Raw genomic sequence first — 20,118 nt, forward strand, 5'->3', positions numbered from 1 at the left:
TCGATTCAGGAGAGGTGTATCTATAAAAAAAAAAATATATATATATATATTTTTTTTAATTATGATTTTTTTTTTTAATGCTAATTGGCGATATGATTTTTCGCTGGATTTTGATCCCGGTGACGGGATGAGACGCTGAAGAGGTTTAACAGTCTGACGGCCTGGAGATAGAAGCTGTTTAACAGTCTGATGGCCTGGAGATAGAAGCTGTTTAACAGTCTGATGGCCTGGAGATAGAAGCTGTTTAACAGTCTGATGGCCTGGAGATAGAAGCTGTTTAACAGTCTGATGGCCTGGAGATAGAAGCTGTTGATCAGTCTGATGGTCTGGAGATAGAAGCTGTGGAGATAGAAGCTGTTTACCAGTCTGATGGCCTGGAGATAGAAGCTGTTTAACAGTCTGATGGCCTGGAGATAGAAGCTGTTTAACAGTCTGATGCCCTGGAGATAGAAGCTGTTTAACAGTCTGATGGCCTGGAGATAGAAGCTGTTTAACAGTCTGATGGCCTGGAGATAGAAGCTGTTTACCAGTCTGATGGTCTGGAGATAGAAGCTGTTTTTCAGTCTTTCAGTTCCAGCTTTGATGCACCTGTACTGATCTCGCCTTCTGGATGATAGCGGGGTGAACAGGCAGTGGCTCGGGTAATAACAAAGAAGAAATGTGTGTGCCTGAGGGGAAATTAACTTTCATACAGCCAAAAGGGGTGAGAAATTACACCCATATCAGTGGACAATTTGCACTAATGTAAATAAATATAGATGATGGAACATATTACCTTTTGCTGACGTGATGAACCACTAAGGGGACATAAATATTTACCATCTAAACCATGTGTGACCTCTCACCTCTCTGGCTGTAGAAGTGTTCTTCCTAACCAGTCCCTCAACAGCTCTCTGACTGAGCTCCACCCTCACTGGGTCTTCAGAGGAGAGGAAGGCTGAGGAGGGATGGAAGGATGAATGGATCAGTCAGTCAATAATGTGTAGAGCTGCTGTCTATGCTGTCTGACTAAATCACTATTTTAGTAGTTCATTAAAGTAAATAAGGCTTTATGACTGCTGAATACCAACTATCAATCACTTAGATCATGTATTTTCAGGTAGAGATACATCCTTGGGACGTCCCTAGCCCGTTGAAGTTGACATTTAAAATGGTTAAGGTAGGGGTTAAGGTTAGGGTTTAGGGTAGGGATGTCCCAAGGATCCCAGATAGAATAATGCACAATGGTCAATGCTGTCTCTTTTACATAGCAGGTGATGAGTTCTGAACTTGAAAATATTAAATATCCTTATTATGTGAAATTGTATGAAACAATAATGTATGTTGATGCTAATATGATGTACAATATTCCATCATGTTTCTATATGATAACAATAGCGTAAAATATTGAATATACAATTTTTTTAACAGTTTCACAAATTCATTTTAATTAACTTAATCATTATGATTCAACATCAGTTCACCGTCTCACCTCATACTGTATTGGAGCAGCAGCAGCTGACTGCCCAGTTCAACGTCAGTTCACCGTCTCACCTCATACTGTATTGGAGCAGCAGCAGCTGACTGCCCAGTTCAACATCAGTTCACCGTCTCACCTCATACTGTATTGGAGCAGCAGCAGCTGACTGCCCGGTTCAACGTCAGTTCACCGTCTCACCTCATACTGTATTGGAGCATCAGCAGCTGACTGCCCGGTTCAACGTCAGTTCACCGTCTCACCTCATACTGTATTGGAGCAGCAGCAGCTGACTGCCCGGTTCAACGTCAGTTCACCGTCTCACCTCATACTGTATTGGAGCAGCAGCAGCTGACTGCCCGGTTCAACGTCAGTTCACCGTCTCACCTCATACTGTATTGGAGCAGCAGCAGCTGACTGCCCGGTTCAACGTCAGTTCACCGTCTCACCTCATACTGTATTGGAGCAGCAGCAGCTGACTGCCCGGTTCAACATCAGTTCACCGTCTCACCTCATACTGTATTGGAGCAGCAGCAGCTGACTGCCCAGTTCAACATCAGTTCACCGTCTCACCTCATACTGTATTGGAGCAGCAGCAGCTGACTGCCCAGTTCAACATCAGTTCACCGTCTCACCTCATACTGTATTGGAGCAGCAGCAGCTGACTTGATCGTTGATGCTATTCATCATGTTTGAATCTGAGAGTAAATAGAGCCGACTACACTCTAAAAATGAAGGGTTCAACTGGAGTTGTTCTCAGATCCCCTAAGAACCGTAGGGTTCTTGGTCAATGAAAAACAGCCCCAAAAGGTTCTTCAAAGAACTTGTTAGAAGGTGGGTTCATCGAGGAACCTCCGTTGTTGCTGGACTTCTTCCGGGAACTTCGCAATTACAACTGAAAACGATGGTGACAAGTTTGGATGCGACAACAGTTAAAAAAGTTACGTTGGGTTGATGTTTGGCTCTGAATATGTCTCGAAATAATGTATTATAATAATATAACATATTAATAATGAATAACGAAGACAATGATGGTTTTCTGTGAATATCTTCCATAACGTTACTATAGTTAATGAACGTAAATATTAGAAAGCCGGGTTTGACCGTCGGCGTTGTATGAGCTACAGTACAGTACCGTTAGCTAGCTAGCTAACGTTATGTCCTAACTAGGCACAACTAGGTTTGGATTATTTCCTCAACTATATTCTTTCCCATATATTCTATATCGTTTCCATAAAGCCAACATGGCTTTACACTCTCATTAATGTAAGTTTCCAATCTAGAGCAGTTCTCACTTTTGTGATAATAAACTAGCTAACTTAACTAACTAACTAATTAACTAACTAAGGACAGTGACCTGTCCAGACGAGATGTTACAACGAACTGAATCGTCAATGGAGGTCTTCCTCTTTATATAGCCTGCTATAGCATGCAATACTATTAACTCACAAGGGGGCATAATGTTACATGGACAATACTATCCCATTCTGGAAACGTTACATGTACAATACTATCCCATTTTGGAAACGTTACATGGACAATACTAACCCATTTTGGAAACGTTACATGGACAATACTATCCCATTTTGGAAACGTTACATGGACAATACTATCCCATTTTGGAAACGATACATGTACAATACTATCCCATTTTGGAAACGTTACATGTACAATACTATCCCATTTTGGAAACGTTACATGTCCGCCCCCTTGTGGAGGGAAATTAATATCTTAGATGGTAGCTGTAGATGGGATTCAAATGCATAATGGTATTAATACAGTGTCTAGACTACCTCTTTTGTATGAATGCCCTTCAGAATCCAAACACAGTATTGCCACGCAGCAAAATGTTGCGTATAATGTTTCAAGTCAGCCTGATAAAATATTGAACAATTTGTGTACAAAGATATCTTGAAATGTGATATTAGGCCTGAATGGCAGTACTGTTACTGTATGGCAGTACTGTATTGGCTAGTGCTTTCTCCAATATGTTCTTCTATTTTACATGACATTGTATGTCGATGTCATTTATCTTTCAATATTTATTTAATATATATTTTTTAATGCTTGTAAGACTATTCTTTGACACATTTTCTCTTCCTTTGAAATTCTTATAGGACAGAACATGGACACAATGCAATTGGGATCAAGAAGAAGGTACAGATTGTCACGCCCTGACCAGGTGAACTCGGGTATATTGGGTCAGGGTGTGTCAGGTTAGGTATTTTTCATTGGTTTGTGTTTGGTTTACGTTTTAGCCTTGTGTAGGCTCTAGGTGGGTTTATTTCTATGTTGGGTTCTGTCGATTCCCAATCAGAGACAGCTGTCGCTAATTGTCTCTGATTGGGATCACATTTAAGTTGCTGTTTTCCCCACGCTGTTTGTGGGGTGTTGTCTCTTTGTTTGAGCACGTAACGTATCTGCATTTTTCTTGATTTTGTGTACATGTTTAATTCCAGTGTGTTGAATAAACATGTGTTCGCTCCCAGCTGCGTTTTGGTCCGCTTCCTCGTCACCAGGCGATGCACGTTACACAGATATGTTGTAGGACAGCTGCATTTCAAGTGTACATTTAACCTACATAGCAGTCAATACAAACTGACATCTATTAGCATACAAATGTGTGCAAATGATCTTTTCAGATCTTCTCAGAAATGAATCAAGTCCATGGAATGGATATAGACAAAAATATAATTCAAGGACTATCAGAGGTAGAGAGGCGAGGCAGGGGTGAGGACATCATCCTGCTATTTTGACAGTCCCTGAAGGACAATACAGAAGAGGTATTTGCTCTTATTCCTTCCCTTTCTCTAATGTATTTTGTAATAAAATTAGCAAGTGTAGTAAGATCATTGCTTTACTTTACTAGGACTGGAGACCACAGCAGCGATTCTGCTCTTTCCCTACCTCTTCAATGAGGACCCGAGTGGCCTTTATGTCCGTGACAAGGTATGTCTATGCACCAATCATCTGTTTCTTCATAAACATAGGTGTGCATGCTTATATAAAACTACAGCTGAACATTTGTTATGTTCTTTGTTAATTGTTTGTGTATTAATCTTTTCTTACTTTTCTTGACACAGATTTCACCGCTCTTCACTCCTTTACTGCACATCGGTGGAAATCCATTTCACCATGAGAGTGAAATCCCGCTGGCCTTTGATGGGGAGAACATCCACACCCTCGAGGACGTCCCCCATGGGACTTGGAGCTCTGCTACGACTGTATTTTTTATTTTCCCTTCAATTTCCCAAAAATGTCAGAAAAACAGTTATGTTGTTAAGTTACTGTGTTCTGGGGATCAGAGAAGTTGGGGTGAAGTTACCAGGGCCAGTCATAAAGATGGAAAACTTCCTAACATAACTAAGTGGATACAATATACACACTAAAGCTGAAAAATCTGTATTTAGCATCAAGTCTACAATATTGTTAGTTTACCTATGATTCATTTTTAATGTTATTTTTATTGTACATCATTATTATTTATATATTTTAAATGTCATGAAAAGCACTATACAAAGTAAATGTATTATTTATTAGGGTCTGACATGTCTGCAGAAATGTTGCAATTTTTTTATGTGTTTTGTAAATATTAATTCACATTTGTGGTGCCACTAAATAAACAATGAATTATTTAAATCAATATTGTCAATATTGTTGTTATTAAAATATGTTTTTTATAATGCAGGGTGGGTGGACCGAGAGTTAAAAAAATGAACCCCAAAATGTTCTTTGAGGAACTTATAGGGGTTCCCCCACAGTTTCAATGTTCAATTTGAAGAACCCCTAAACTCCAGGAACCTTTACGGGACGCTTCTTCAACATCAACAGCTAGTCAGACACCTTGGTTCACTCTAACTTTATGGAAAAAGGTTTATTCAATAAATCCAGCAACTCCTCTCATACTGGGAAGAACCCTACGCCTTAAGGGCAGTTTATTTCAATTAAGGTACCCGGACGTTTTATAGTTTCATCCTTAGGGCAACTTACCCTAAAGTGGACACACAAACATCAGTTTCTGAGACAACTGCCCAGACTTTGTAGACAGTTTAATAATGCTTAAACCTCATCTTTATCAAATTATCCATTAAAGATTCCAACTCAAAACCTACGTTCATCTACATATGGGTTGTTTAAATTGTATCTAATTATATTCCCAGTATTACTTCATCAAATCTCTATTAATCATTATACACACATACAATTCATCATATTTTCATATATTCACAGAATCCATATAAAACATAAGAAATTCTCAGGTAGTCACGACAACCATTCAATTTGCTTTTTCAGGGACTCTCCATAGCAACGAAGCATCTCTCCAAACATCCTCCCTGCAGAACCAAAAATAAACTTTAGTTTCCCGGACAATGACCATGGGATCCTCAACGGTTCTCTAACCTCCCAGAGACCACGGCAAAATCAAGCCTCCCAGGAACTATAGACCTTCCTCTGCTTTCTAAAATATCATTCCCCTCTCAATACCACCCCGTGATCTTCTATGATGGGCAGTGAAGGAACGGAACCCCAAGATAACGTTATAATAAAGCTTATTATCCACATGTCAATCATCTGATTAAGCATATTTCTATATGAGGAACTATAGACCTCTAGGAGGAACTATAGACCTCTAGGAGGAACTATAGACCTCTAGGAGGAACTATAGATCTCTAGGAGGAACTATAGACCTCTAGGAGGAACTATAGACCTCTAGGAGGAACTATAGATCTCTAGGAGGAACTATAGATCTCTAGGAGGAACTATAGACCTCTAGGAGGAACTATAGACCTCTAGGAGGAACTATAGACCTCTAGGAGGAACTATAGACCTCTAGGAGGAACTATAGACCTCTAGGAGGAACTATAGACCTCTAGGAGGAACTATAGACCTCTAGGAGGAACTATAGACCTCTAGGAGGAACTATAGACCTCTAGGAGGAACTATAGACCTCTAGGTGGAACTATAGATCTCTAGGAGGAACTATAGATCTCTAGGAGGAACTATAGATCTCTAGGAGGAACTATAGATCTCTAGGAGGAACTATAGATCTCTAGGAGGAACTATAGATCTCTGTTACTATCCAAACATCAGATTATGACTCAGTCACACAACTCTCATACCACAGTCACACAACTCTCATACCACAGTCACACAACTCTCATATCACAGTCACACAACTCTCATATCAGAAAATATGAAATGGGGTCCAGGTTTAAAATAATTACATGTTTAAAACAATTACAGGTGCACCTTACTATCTTGTACTATATTATAAATGGTCTTAACTAGTAAACACAGATTCTAGTTGTCATCTCGTTCACACAGATTCTAGTTGTCATCTCGTTCACACAGATTCTAGTTGTCATCTCGTTCACACAGATTCTAGTTGTCATCTCGTTCACACAGATTCTAGTTGTCATCTCGTTCACACAGATTCTAGATATTTAACGCTAAATGACCGAACCCAGGGCATACCTGGCAGCACGTTTAAAATCATTGGAATTCACCACTTCTGAGAGTCACACAGACACTTTTCAGAATGAGGTCCTTCTTCCAATAGAGTTTAACCAGGTACCGTGTTTCACACAGAACCCACAGTCACCCTGGCCCCTCACCCCTACAGACCAATCCCCACTGTGATCAATTCAGTGTCAGGACAGCTCTAGGTCGCCCGCAACCGACCAATGATAGGTGTCTGAGTCGACTGACTCTCAGATCATCCTCCAATGACTGGGCCCTGTTTACACCTCCACACAGGAATACACACTCAGAGCCTCCTGACTGGGCCCTGTTTACACCTCCACACAGGAATACACACTCAGAGCCTACTGACTGGGCCCTGTTTACACCTCCACACAGGAATACACACTCAGAGCCTACTGACTGGGCCCTGTTTACACCTCCACACAGGAATACACACTCAGAGCCTACTGACTGGGCCCTGTTTACACCTCCACACAGGAATACACACTCAGAGCCTACTGACTGGGCCCTGTTTACACCTCCACACAGGAATACACACTCAGAGCCTACTGACTGGGCCCTGTTTACACCTCCACACAGGAATACACACTCAGAGCCTCCTGACTGGGCCCTGTTTACACCTCCACACAGGAATACACACTCAGAGCCTACTGACTGGGCCCTGTTTACACCTCTACACAGGAATACACACTCAGAGCCTCCTGACTGGGCCCTGTTTACACCTCCACACAGGAATACACACTCAGAGCCTACTGACTGGGCCCTGTTTACACCTCTACACAGGAATACACACTCAGAGCCTACTGACTGGGCCCTGTTTACACCTCTACACAGGAATACACACTCAGAGCCTCCTGACTGGGCCCTGTTTACACCTCCACACAGGAATACACACTCAGAGCCTACTGACTGGGCCCTGTTTACACCTCCACACAGGAATACACACTCAGAGCCTACTGACTGGGCCCTGTTTACACCTCCACACAGGAATACACACTCAGAGCCTACTGACTGGGCCCTGTTTACACCTCCACACAGCAATACACACTCAGAGCCTACTGACTGGGCCCTGTTTACACCTCCACACAGGAATACACACTCAGAGCCTACTGACTGGGCCCTGTTTACACCTCCACACAGGAATACACACTCAGAGCCTACTGACTGGGCCCTGTTTACACCTCCACACAGGAATACACACTCAGAGCCTCCTGACTGGGCCCTGTTTACACCTCCACACAGGAATACACACTCAGAGCCTACTGACTGGGCCCTGTTTACACCTCCACACAGGAATACACACTCAGAGCCTACTGACTGGGCCCTGTTTACACCTCCACACAGGAATACACACTCAGAGCCTCCTGACTGGGCCCTGTTTACACCTCCACACAGGAATACACACTCAGAGCCTACTGACTGGGCCCTGTTTACACCTCCACACAGGAATACACACTCAGAGCCTACTGACTGGTCCCTGTTTACACCTCTACACAGGAATACACACTCAGAGCCTACTGACTGGGCCCTGTTTACACCTCCACACAGGAATACACACTCAGAGCCTCCTGACTGGGCCCTGTTTACACCTCCACACAGGAATACACACTCAGAGCCTACTGACTGGGCCCTGTTCACACCTCCACACAGGAATACACACTCAGAGCCTACTGACTGGTCCCTGTTTACACCTCTACACAGGAATACACACTCAGAGCCTACTGACTGGGCCCTGTTTACACCTCCACACAGGAATACACACTCAGAGCCTACTGACTGGGCCCTGTTTACACCTCCACACAGGAATACACACTCAGAGCCTACTGACTGGGCCCTGTTTACACCTCCACACAGGAATACACACTCAGAGCCTACTGACTGGGCCCTGTTTACACCTCCACACAGGAATACACACTCAGAGCCTCCTGACTGGGCCCTGTTTACACCTCCACACAGGAATACACACTCAGAGCCTACTGACTGGGCCCTGTTTACACCTCTACACAGGAATACACACTCAGAGCCTCCTGACTGGGCCCTGTTTACACCTCCACACAGGAATACACACTCAGAGCCTACTGACTGGGCCCTGTTTACACCTCTACACAGGAATACACACTCAGAGCCTACTGACTGGGCCCTGTTTACACCTCTACACAGGAATACACACTCAGAGCCTCCTGACTGGGCCCTGTTTACACCTCCACACAGGAATACACACTCAGAGCCTACTGACTGGGCCCTGTTTACACCTCCACACAGGAATACACACTCAGAGCCTACTGACTGGGCCCTGTTTACACCTCCACACAGGAATACACACTCAGAGCCTACTGACTGGGCCCTGTTTACACCTCCACACAGCAATACACACTCAGAGCCTACTGACTGGGCCCTGTTTACACCTCCACACAGGAATACACACTCAGAGCCTACTGACTGGGCCCTGTTTACACCTCCACACAGGAATACACACTCAGAGCCTACTGACTGGGCCCTGTTTACACCTCCACACAGGAATACACACTCAGAGCCTCCTGACTGGGCCCTGTTTACACCTCCACACAGGAATACACACTCAGAGCCTACTGACTGGGCCCTGTTTACACCTCCACACAGGAATACACACTCAGAGCCTACTGACTGGGCCCTGTTTACACCTCCACACAGGAATACACACTCAGAGCCTCCTGACTGGGCCCTGTTTACACCTCCACACAGGAATACACACTCAGAGCCTACTGACTGGGCCCTGTTTACACCTCCACACAGGAATACACACTCAGAGCCTACTGACTGGTCCCTGTTTACACCTCTACACAGGAATACACACTCAGAGCCTACTGACTGGGCCCTGTTTACACCTCCACACAGGAATACACACTCAGAGCCTCCTGACTGGGCCCTGTTTACACCTCCACACAGGAATACACACTCAGAGCCTACTGACTGGGCCCTGTTTACACCTCCACACAGGAATACACACTCAGAGCCTACTGACTGGTCCCTGTTTACACCTCTACACAGGAATACACACTCAGAGCCTACTGACTGGGCCCTGTTTACACCTCCACACAGGAATACACACTCAGAGCCTACTGACTGGGCCCTGTTTACACCTCCACACAGGAATACACACTCAGAGCCTACTGACTGGGCCCTGTTTACACCTCCACACAGGAATACACACTCAGAGCCTACTGACTGGGCCCTGTTTACACCTCCAAACAGGAATACACACTCAGAGCCTACTGACTGGGCCCTGTTTACACCTCCACACAGGAACACACACTCAGAGCCTACTGACTGGGCCCTGTTTACACCTCCACACAGGAATACACACTCAGAGCCTACTGACTGGGCCCTGTTTACACCTCCACACAGGAATACACACTCAGAGCCTACTGACTGGGCCCTGTTTACACCTCCACACAGGAATACACACTCAGAGCCTACTGACTGGGCCCTGTTTACACCTCCACACAGGAATACACACTCAGAGCCTACTGACTGGGCCCTGTTTACACCTCTACACAGGAATACACACTCAGAGCCTCCTGACTGGGCCCTGTTTACACCTCCACACAGGAATACACACTCAGAGCCTACTGACTGGGCCCTGTTTACACCTCCACACAGGAATACACACTCAGAGCCTCCTGACTGGGCCCTGTTTACACTTCCACACAGGAATACACACTCAGAGCCTCCTGACTGGGCCCTGTTTACACCTCCACACAGGAATACACACTCAGAGCCTACTGACTGGGCCCTGTTTACACCTCCACACAGGAATACACACTCAGAGCCTACTGACTGGGCCCTGTTTACACCTCCACACAGGAATACACACTCAGAGCCTCCTGACTGGGCCCTGTTTACACCTCCACACAGGAATACACACTCAGAGCCTACTGACTGGGCCCTGTTTACACCTCCACACAGGAATACACACTCAGAGCCTACTGACTGGGCCCTGTTTACACCTCCACACAGGAATACACACTCAGAGCCTACTGACTGGGCCCTGTTTACACCTCCACACAGGAATACACACTCAGAGCCTCCTGACTGGGCCCTGTTTACACCTCCACACAGGAATACACACTCAGAGCCTCCTGACTGGGCCCTGTTTACACCTCTACACAGGAATACACACTCAGAGCCTACGAGGATTTTCTAAAAACTCCACTTAACGTGTTTTGCTCACCTCTTTATTTTTTTAAAACTACGTTCGAGATGTGGTATCCACTCGGCTCGCTGCCTCTCAGATCAAAGGTGGGTCCATCTGCTCCGTTCCTGAAGTGTGGTCTCCCTGAGATCCCAAGTTAGAGGAATCCCTTGTGGACCATTTACCCAGGTCACCAGGAGTCAGGTAATTTACCCAGGTCACCAGGAGCGGTCACCAAGTCAAGATTCACATCCCCATATGTGGTGGTTAATTTCTTTAATATCAATTGAGACAAACTTATCACACAAGTCAGAGTTATTCTAAAACTAAATCTTTATTCACTTATAAGGCAGCAGGTCAATACAACACACACATACAAAGTGAATCGATTGAGTGTTCTACGATAATGATGGCTGGTAGACGAATCACCCCCAGATGATTCATTGAGAGATGAATCACCCCCAGATGATTCATTGAGAGATGAATCACCCCCAGATGATTCATTGAGAGATGAATCACCCCCAGATGATTCATTGAGAGATGAATCACCCCCAGATGATTCGTTGAGAGATGAATCACCACCAGATGATTCGTTGAGAGCCATGAGACAAAAGTACAAAGGTCTTTTAAAGCCAAGATACACCCCTTTCAACTACATGACCAACAACAGATGTATAGAACGGGTCACAAGGTTAAGATTTGTATGAAAGATACTTATAATTCTCAGCAGACAGTATCTGCTGTAAAAACAGTACTCTGTGTCGAGACCAGGGTCTGGCCCTGGGGTCATCTCTCCCTGGTACCATATAGAACAGAAACATTAACTCATGTTCTGGAATGCAGTCTCTCTAGGTTTTATCACCCAAAAGACATTGTAAATCTCCTGTCAGTGTTTTCTCCCAGAGGTCCATCCTCAGTAGAACACACAGACACAATAGTTCTAAGAACCCTCTATTCTGTTGCATAAAACAACCATTTGATGCAATAAAAGTATTATAACATAATCTTGTAGTTTTGCTCTCAGTGTCCACTGAAAGTTGACTAGTAACAACAACTGGGACCTAAAAGACACCCACCATGAGACCCACTAAATCTGCCCAAGAAGAGGCAAACAAAAGAAAAACCCACACCAAACTTAAAGACAGGAAGTAAACCAAAAAGGTGGAGCAACTAAAGGTGTTGACTCTCCACATGTATCAAGACAACTGGAGCACTGGGCCAGACACTCTTAAATAGAACCTGGACCAGCTCAGGTGAAACACCTTCCCACTAACGAGATGGACAAGCCAGCACAGGTGTAACACATACTGACTAACCAGGCGACACCAATCAGTGCACCCAAGACACATTTCAGTTGAATGCATTCAGTTGTACAATCAATCAATTCAGATCAAATTTATTTATATAGCCCTTCTTACATCAGCTGATATCTCAAAGTGCTGTACAGAAACCCAGCCTAAAACCCCAAACAACAAACAATGCAGGTGTAGATGCACGGTGCCGAGGAAAAACTCCCTAGGAAAAACTCCCTAGAAAGGCCAAAACCTAGGAAGAAACCTAGAGAGGAACCAGGCTATGAGGGGTGGCCAGTCCTCTTCTGGCTGTGCAGGGTGGATATTATAACAGAACATGGTCAAAATGTTAAAATGTTCATAGATGACCAGCAGGGTCAAATAATAATAATCACAGTAGTTGTCGAGGGTGCAACAAGTACCTCAGGAGTAAATGTCAATTGGCTTTTCATAGCCAATCATTCAGAGTATCTCTACAACTTCCATTTCACATTATAATCAACCACAATGCTTCACCTTCACCAATATAAACATGGTGTCTACTGGCTGTCAACAATTAAACACAAGAAAAAACACTTATTTCTAAATAATAATATACAATAGGATTATTTGTTTCTCCTTTTTCTTTCTATAGAATCCTAAATCCCACTAGCTTCTAGAACTCTCGTCTTCCTAAAACCCACTAGCTTCTAGAACTCTCGTCTTCCTAAAACTCACTAGCTTCTAGAACTCTCGTCTCCTTGGAACGAGCCCAAACAAAACTCATCTCCAATACGGAAAAACGTGCAGTCAAAATAAATAAAGATCCATAGCAACGCACTAGCTAAACACAAAACACAAATCTTATATCCATTTGGGGGGAAATCAGGTTGAACCTGCTCCTGAAACTAACACAACAAAACAAAAAACACATGGAAATGGAGATATATTTTACCTCACTGGTTAGAGGACAACCTGCAGAAGACAGTCAGCTACATTTTGGAGTGATGCATTTAAATGTAGGGGTCCCTAAACAAAGGAACACAACACCTATTTGTCATAACTCATCGATGTCATGTGGATTTTTTTTTCTTTTTACCGTTGTTTTACCAGTTAAGTTGACTGAGAACACATTCTCATTTACAGCAACAACCTGGGGAATAGTTACAGGGGAGAGGAGGGGGATGAATGAGCCAATTGTAAGCTGGGGATGATTAGGTGGCCGTGATGGTCTGAGGGCCAGATTGGGAATTTAGCCAGGACACCGGGGTTAACACCCCTACTCTTACAATAAGTGCAATGGGATCTTTAATGACCTCAGAGAGTCAGGACACCCGTTTAACGTCCCATCCGAAAGACGGCACCCTACACAGGGCAGTCACTGCCCTGGGGCATTGGGATATTGTTTAGACCAGAGGAAAGAGTACCTCCGACTGGCCCTCCAGCAGCATATGGTCTCCCAACCAGGACCAACCCTGCTTAGCTTCAGAAGCAAGCAAGCAGTGGGATGCAGGGTGGTATGCTGCTGGCAACAATTGTGCGAAAGGAGGAAGATGAGTTTACACGTCCTGTTAAAACGAACAGCTCAAAAACCACACGGAATCTGGGAATAATGTGTACATCCCTGGTTAGAGGACAATTTGTAGAAAACAGCTCGCTACATTTTGAAGTGTTGCATTTTGATTCAAGTGGGTCACCAACATGGTAAGTGTAACAACTCTTTTTGTGTTAGTCACTTTTTGTTAAATCACATAAATAGTAACTCTTCCATTTCAGAGCCTGGATTTTCCCCCTGAGGCTAATATCCATATCATGCTGAAATCAATAGAACAGGGGACAAACGTTTAGGGTTCTACATTGTGACATCATTAAAATACTCCTTCTACAATGTTAAAAACATTCTACATTGTGACATTAATTCATTGATATCATGAAACAATTCCTTCATGTATGTATTTTCTGATGTTTGATCAGAGATCTTTTATCAGAGTATCTCTTGTCACACTGACCACAGCTATAAGGTTTCTCTCCTGTGTGTATTCTCTGGTGTAGAGTCAGAGAGCCAGATCCTGTAAAACTCTTCCCACATTGATCACACCTATAAGGTTTCTCTCCTGTGTGTATTCTCTGGTGTAGAGTCAGACTGCGAGATGCAGCAAAACTCTTCCCACATTGACCACAGATATAAGATTTATCTCCTGTGTGTGTTCTCTGGTGCACTGTCAGCCCTCCAGATACACCAAAACTCTTCCCACATTGATCACAGCTGTATGGTTTCTCTCCTGTGTGTATTCTCTGGTGTTGAGTCAGAGTGCCAAATGTAGTAAAACTCTTCCCACATTGATCACAGCTATAAGGTTTCTCTCCTGTGTGTGTTCTCTGATGAATTTTAATGCCTGATGAGGTGAATCTCTTCCCACAGTCAGAGCAGCAGTGAGTTCTCTTCCCTGTGGATGTCTGCAGGTGTTTCTTGAGGTGTTCTAATGTGGAGAGACTCTTCTCTGCCTCTTCAGCATCATGATGTTGTTGAGGCTCCCCAGAGGATCCACGATAGTTAAGTATCTCTCCTGCGTGAACAACAAAGTCAGACAGATGGTTAAAGGCCCACAACAGCGGTAATCCACTGTAAAAGGTGATGCCAACAGCGGAGCCATGATGTTGGACAACAATTGACGTCTGTAATGAATGTTAAAATTATTTGATATTTGCCTTAAAATGAGCAAGAATAGTCATATTTTGTCTTGTTTTCACATTCGTAGTAACATCAATGATTGTAGGCTAGAAATAAGTTATTCATGTTGTTGAAACTCTAAGCAGTGTGCCAGACGACTTTTGGTCTCCAATATAGGCCCCTTTCTGTATTTGCTAAAATTGCGGCACGAGGGCAATTTGATTGCAGAAACTCCTCCCTGCTAATGAGGAAACCACTAGTTATGGATGTACTATATCTGCCTGGAGCAAAAATGGTGAGCAAAGATTTTAGTTTTTCACAATGTATTCTGAATGTGAATGGGGAAAACTCAGGGGAGTAACCTCCATTTCCAGGTTGCTTATGAGTGCATTTCACACTACCTTGGCTTAAAATTGTAAGGATATTTGAATGTCCTGTTTAATATAATGCTTGCTAAAGCATTAAGAATTATGTGTAATTATTGAAGAACCGCGTTAATGACAGTATCCATTTGGGTGTTGTCAATAAAGTTAAGATTTTATTTATTTATTTAACCAGGTAGGCCAGTTGAGAACAAGTTCTCATTTACAACTGTGACCTGGCCAAGATAAAGCAAAGCAGTGCGACAAAAAAACAACAGAGTTACACGTTGGATAAACAAACGTACAGTCAATAACACAATAGAAAAATCTACATACAATGTGTGCAAATGGAGTACGGAGGCAAGGCAATAAATAGACCATAGTAGTGAAGTAATTACAATTTAGCAAATTAACACTGGAGAGATAGATGTGCAGATGATGATGTGCAAGTAGAAATACTGGTGTGCAAAAGAGCAAAAAAGTAAATAAAAACATGGGGATGAGGTAGGCAGTTGGATGGGCTATTTACAGATGGGCTGTGTACAGCTGCAGCGATCGGTAAGCTGATCAGATAGCTGATGCTTAAAGTTAGTGAGGGAGATATATGTCTCCAACTTCAGCGATTTTTGCAATTCGTTCCAGTCATTGGCAGCAGAGAACTGGAAGGAAATGCGGCCAAAGTAGGTGTTGGCTTTGGGGATGACCAGTGAGATATACCTCCTGGAGCGTGTGCTATGGGTGGGTGTTGCTATGGTGACCAGTGAGCTGAGTTAAGGCGGAGCTTTACATAGCAAAGACTTATAGATGACCTGGAGCCAGTGGGTTTGGCGACGAATATGTAGCGAGGGCCAGCCGACGAGAGCGTACAGGTCGCAGTGGTGGGTGGTATATGGGGCATTGGTGACAAAACGGATGGCACTGTGATAGACTGCATCCAGTTTGCTGAGTAGAGTGTTGGAGGCTATTTTGAAAATGACATCGCCGAAGTTAACCTCTATGGGCTTTTTACATGCTAATGTAAAAAGCTGGTTTTTGATATAAATATGAACTTGATTGAACAAAACATGCATGTATTGTATAACATAATGTCCTAGGAGTGTCATCTGATGAAGATCATCAAAGGTTAGTGCTGCATTTAGCTGTGGTTTTGGTTTTTGTGACATATCAAACGCTGTTTAAAATCAATTTTTATGCTACTTTTCTCGTAAAATAGCGATAATATTACAACCGGGCAACGTTGTATTCATTCAAAGGCTGAAAGAAAAAAAAATTGAATTCTCGTGAACGCGCATCTCAGTCTCACTGTCCCCAGGCTGACTGATCACAAACAGAGCTGCTGTACTTTGCCCAGAGACAGCAGACACCCCATTTCACTTTCTGGTGGCTTTAGAGAGCAAATGGAAGCCTTAGAAAGTGTCACGTTACAGCACAGATGCTGTAATGTCGATAGAGATGCAGAAGGACAACAAATTATCAGACAGGGCCTTCCTGTATGGAATCTTCTCAGGTTTTTGCCTGCCATATGAGTTCTGTTATACTCACAGACACCATTCAAACAGTTTTAGAAACTTTAGAGTGTTTTCTATCCAAATCTACTAATTATATGCATATTCTAGTTTCTGGGCAGGAGTAGTAACCAGATTAAATCGGGTACGTTTTTTATCCGGACGTGAAAATACTGCCCCCTATCCCAAACAGGGTAAACTATCATTATAACATCATGGATGAATTCTAGAATATACTATATAGCCTAGAAACCTGGTTAAACTATCATTATGACATCATGGATGAATTCTAGAATATACTATATAGCCTAGAAACCTGGTTAAACTATCATTATAACATCATGGATGAATTCTAGAATATACTATATAGCCTAGAAACCTGGTTAAACTATCATTATGACATCATGGATGAATTCTAGAATATACTATATATCCTAGAAACCTGGTTAAACTATCATTATGACATCATGGATGGCCAGTCTTTGTATTCATAGTGTAGTGAATTCAGGGGGAGGCCCTGAGCTGAACTCAAACCTGGGTCCAGTGACTGTCAAGCCAACACCTTATAACTGTTACGCCAAGATGTCTGAACTTCTTGACGAGGTCCCTATGAATTTGAGAGTGGTTACATTTCTCCTTCCCCCATCCCTCAGCTGTTTACCAAACCAAGTCTCTGGGCAGCCATTTTGTTTCTGTTTTAAAACTAGGTTGCCCCTTTAAAAAAGCCACACAATCAATCAACCAATCTGCCGTTCATACAACAACAAATCTGTCATTCCACCACTGTTTTGGTTATAAGATGATTATGGGGTTGGAGAAATGTAACTACTTTCAAATTCATAGACTGACCTATGGATGCAAGGACTGACCATCCATGATGTCAACATTATAGTTTTAACCATGTTGAGGCTATACAGTGTTGGTTTACATTTCTAAACATTGGAGTAAAAAAAGTTTCTTTGGGGGTTCTGATGGGGTACAACAGTTGAACTAAGCTCATGAGGCATGTGTTATATTCTTCAAGAATCAATGGCTATAAATTAATAATTATAAAGTCACAATATGGATGTAGCAATTGCAGATTTCCCCTTTAACACCACACATCAGTTCAACAACTGCAGAGTTTGTGCCTCTGTATTTAAGACAGTACTTACTAGTGTTTATCAGGGCCCGTTCATCGTTAAAACCATTGGATGCCTTAACATGCCTTTGGGAAACCGGGCCCAGATATCCAGATTCCTCCTCTTCTTCCTTTTTCGATGTGACAGTCATCTCCCCCTCTTCCACTCCATAAACTGCATCTTCCTCCTCTTCTTTTACTGTAACATCCTCCTCCTCTTTCACTCTGAACGCGTCTTCCTCTTCTTTTACTGAAACGTCTTTCTCTTCTTCTTTCACGGTAACAGCCTCACCCTCCACTTGTTTTTGTATTGTAACATCTTTCTCTTCCTCCTCCTCTTTGACGAGAGTTTCTTTCTCCGTCCAGCAGACCTCCTCTTTAACAGGAGGAGAGTAGCTCAGTGACCGCATGGTCGGAGATGTTAGCTAGCTAGGCTAATGCTAACTTAACCAGCCCGCTAGCTGAATAATAACAACAACACCGTAAATATGAAATTAAAACGGATAAGTAACTAGACGACCGAAGTGGGTTTAAAACACAGTGGCTAATATACACGAACGCGTCTAAAGAGCTTTATTGGTTCGGCTATTTTGTCTAGCAAGCTACCGAGGTGGCTGAATAACTGTTGCTGCTGTTGAAAGAAGCGTTCCGTCCACTACATTATACGTCACACTAACAGCATTACCTTAAATTCCCACACCGCCATCTGCTGACTGGAGTGGGTAACGCAGTTGAGTAAAATGTATATTATAATGTTCAGACAAAAAGTTAAACGGTAGGAACTTCCTGAATTGGAATTACCCCTCTACACATGTACTGCACTGGAATTATCCCATTGGCTGGCAGAAACGTGCAGTTTCGTTTTTATTGGGCCATCAAAGCTGTGTCAGGGATTTTTGTGATTGGTTCCATTTCAGTCACATGTGCATAAGGGAGAGGTGGTGTCTGATGTCTGCAGGTCAATGCAACTGAGAAATATGATCCTTGTAACTATTCTCTGTGAATATCAGCAGTGGTAATGATTGTGAAATATGATCCTTGTAATTATTCTCTGTGAATATCAGCAGTGGGAATGATTGTGAAATATGATCCTTGTAATTATTCTCTGTGAATATCAGCAGTGGTAATGATTGTGAAATATGATCCTTGTAATTATTCTCTGTGAATATCAGCAGTGGGAATGATTGTGAAATATGATCCTTGTAATTATTCTCTGTGAATATCAGCAGTGGTAATGATTGTGAAATATGATCCTTGTAATTATTCTCTGTGAATATCAGCAGTGGTAATGATTGTGAAATATGATCCTTGTAATTATTCTCTGTGAATATCAGCAGTGGGAATGATTGTGAAATATGATCCTTGTAATTATTCTCTGTGAATATCAGCAGTGGTAATGATTGTGAAATATGATCCTTGTAATTATTCTCTGTGAATATCAGCAGTGGGAATGATTGTGAAATATGATCCTTGTAATTATTCTCTGTGAATATCAGCAGTGGGAATGATTGTGAAATATGATCCTTGTAATTATTCTCTGTGAATATCAGCAGTGGTAATGATTGTGAAATATGATCCTTGTAATTATTCTCTGTGAATATCAGCAGTGGGAATGATTGTGAAATATGATCCTTGTAATTATTCTCTGTGAATATCAGCAGTGGTAATGATTGTGAAATATTTAGTTCATTTCATCAGAGCAACATGATAATTAATGATTTCTGAACAACCATTTTTTATTTAATGTCTATTAAGAATATCTGATCAACTTTATTTCACTTGGTGATGTTTCATTATAGAGAACATAACAATACATGACATCTACAGTGGTGATGTTTCATTATAGAGAACATAACATGACAATACATGACATCTACAGTGGTGATGTTTCATTATAGAGAACATAACATGACAATACATGACATCTACAGTGGTGATGTTTCATTATAGAGAACATAACATGACAATACATGACATCTACAGTGGTGATGTTTCATTATAGAGAACATGACATGACAATACATGACATCTACAGTGGTGATGTTTCATTATAGAGAACATGACAATACATGACATCT

General features: G+C 42.6%; 1 protein-coding gene across 1 annotated transcript in view; it reads right to left on the reverse strand.

Moving 5' to 3' along the window:
- Positions 1-20,118, reverse strand: part of LOC145876042 (uncharacterized) — a 48,481-nt gene that overhangs the window by 25,197 nt on the left and 3,166 nt on the right. Inside the window, exon 2 of the mRNA XM_082971815.1 lies at positions 14,388-14,778. Within this exon, the coding sequence (XP_082827941.1) occupies positions 14,388-14,778 (391 nt within the window). The remainder of the gene's footprint in view (positions 1-14,387; positions 14,779-20,118) is intronic.

This window comes from Salmo salar, unplaced genomic scaffold (assembly GCF_965601325.2).
Source record: "Salmo salar unplaced genomic scaffold, fSalSal1 ptg000432l, whole genome shotgun sequence".
NCBI lineage: Eukaryota > Metazoa > Chordata > Actinopteri > Salmoniformes > Salmonidae > Salmo > Salmo salar.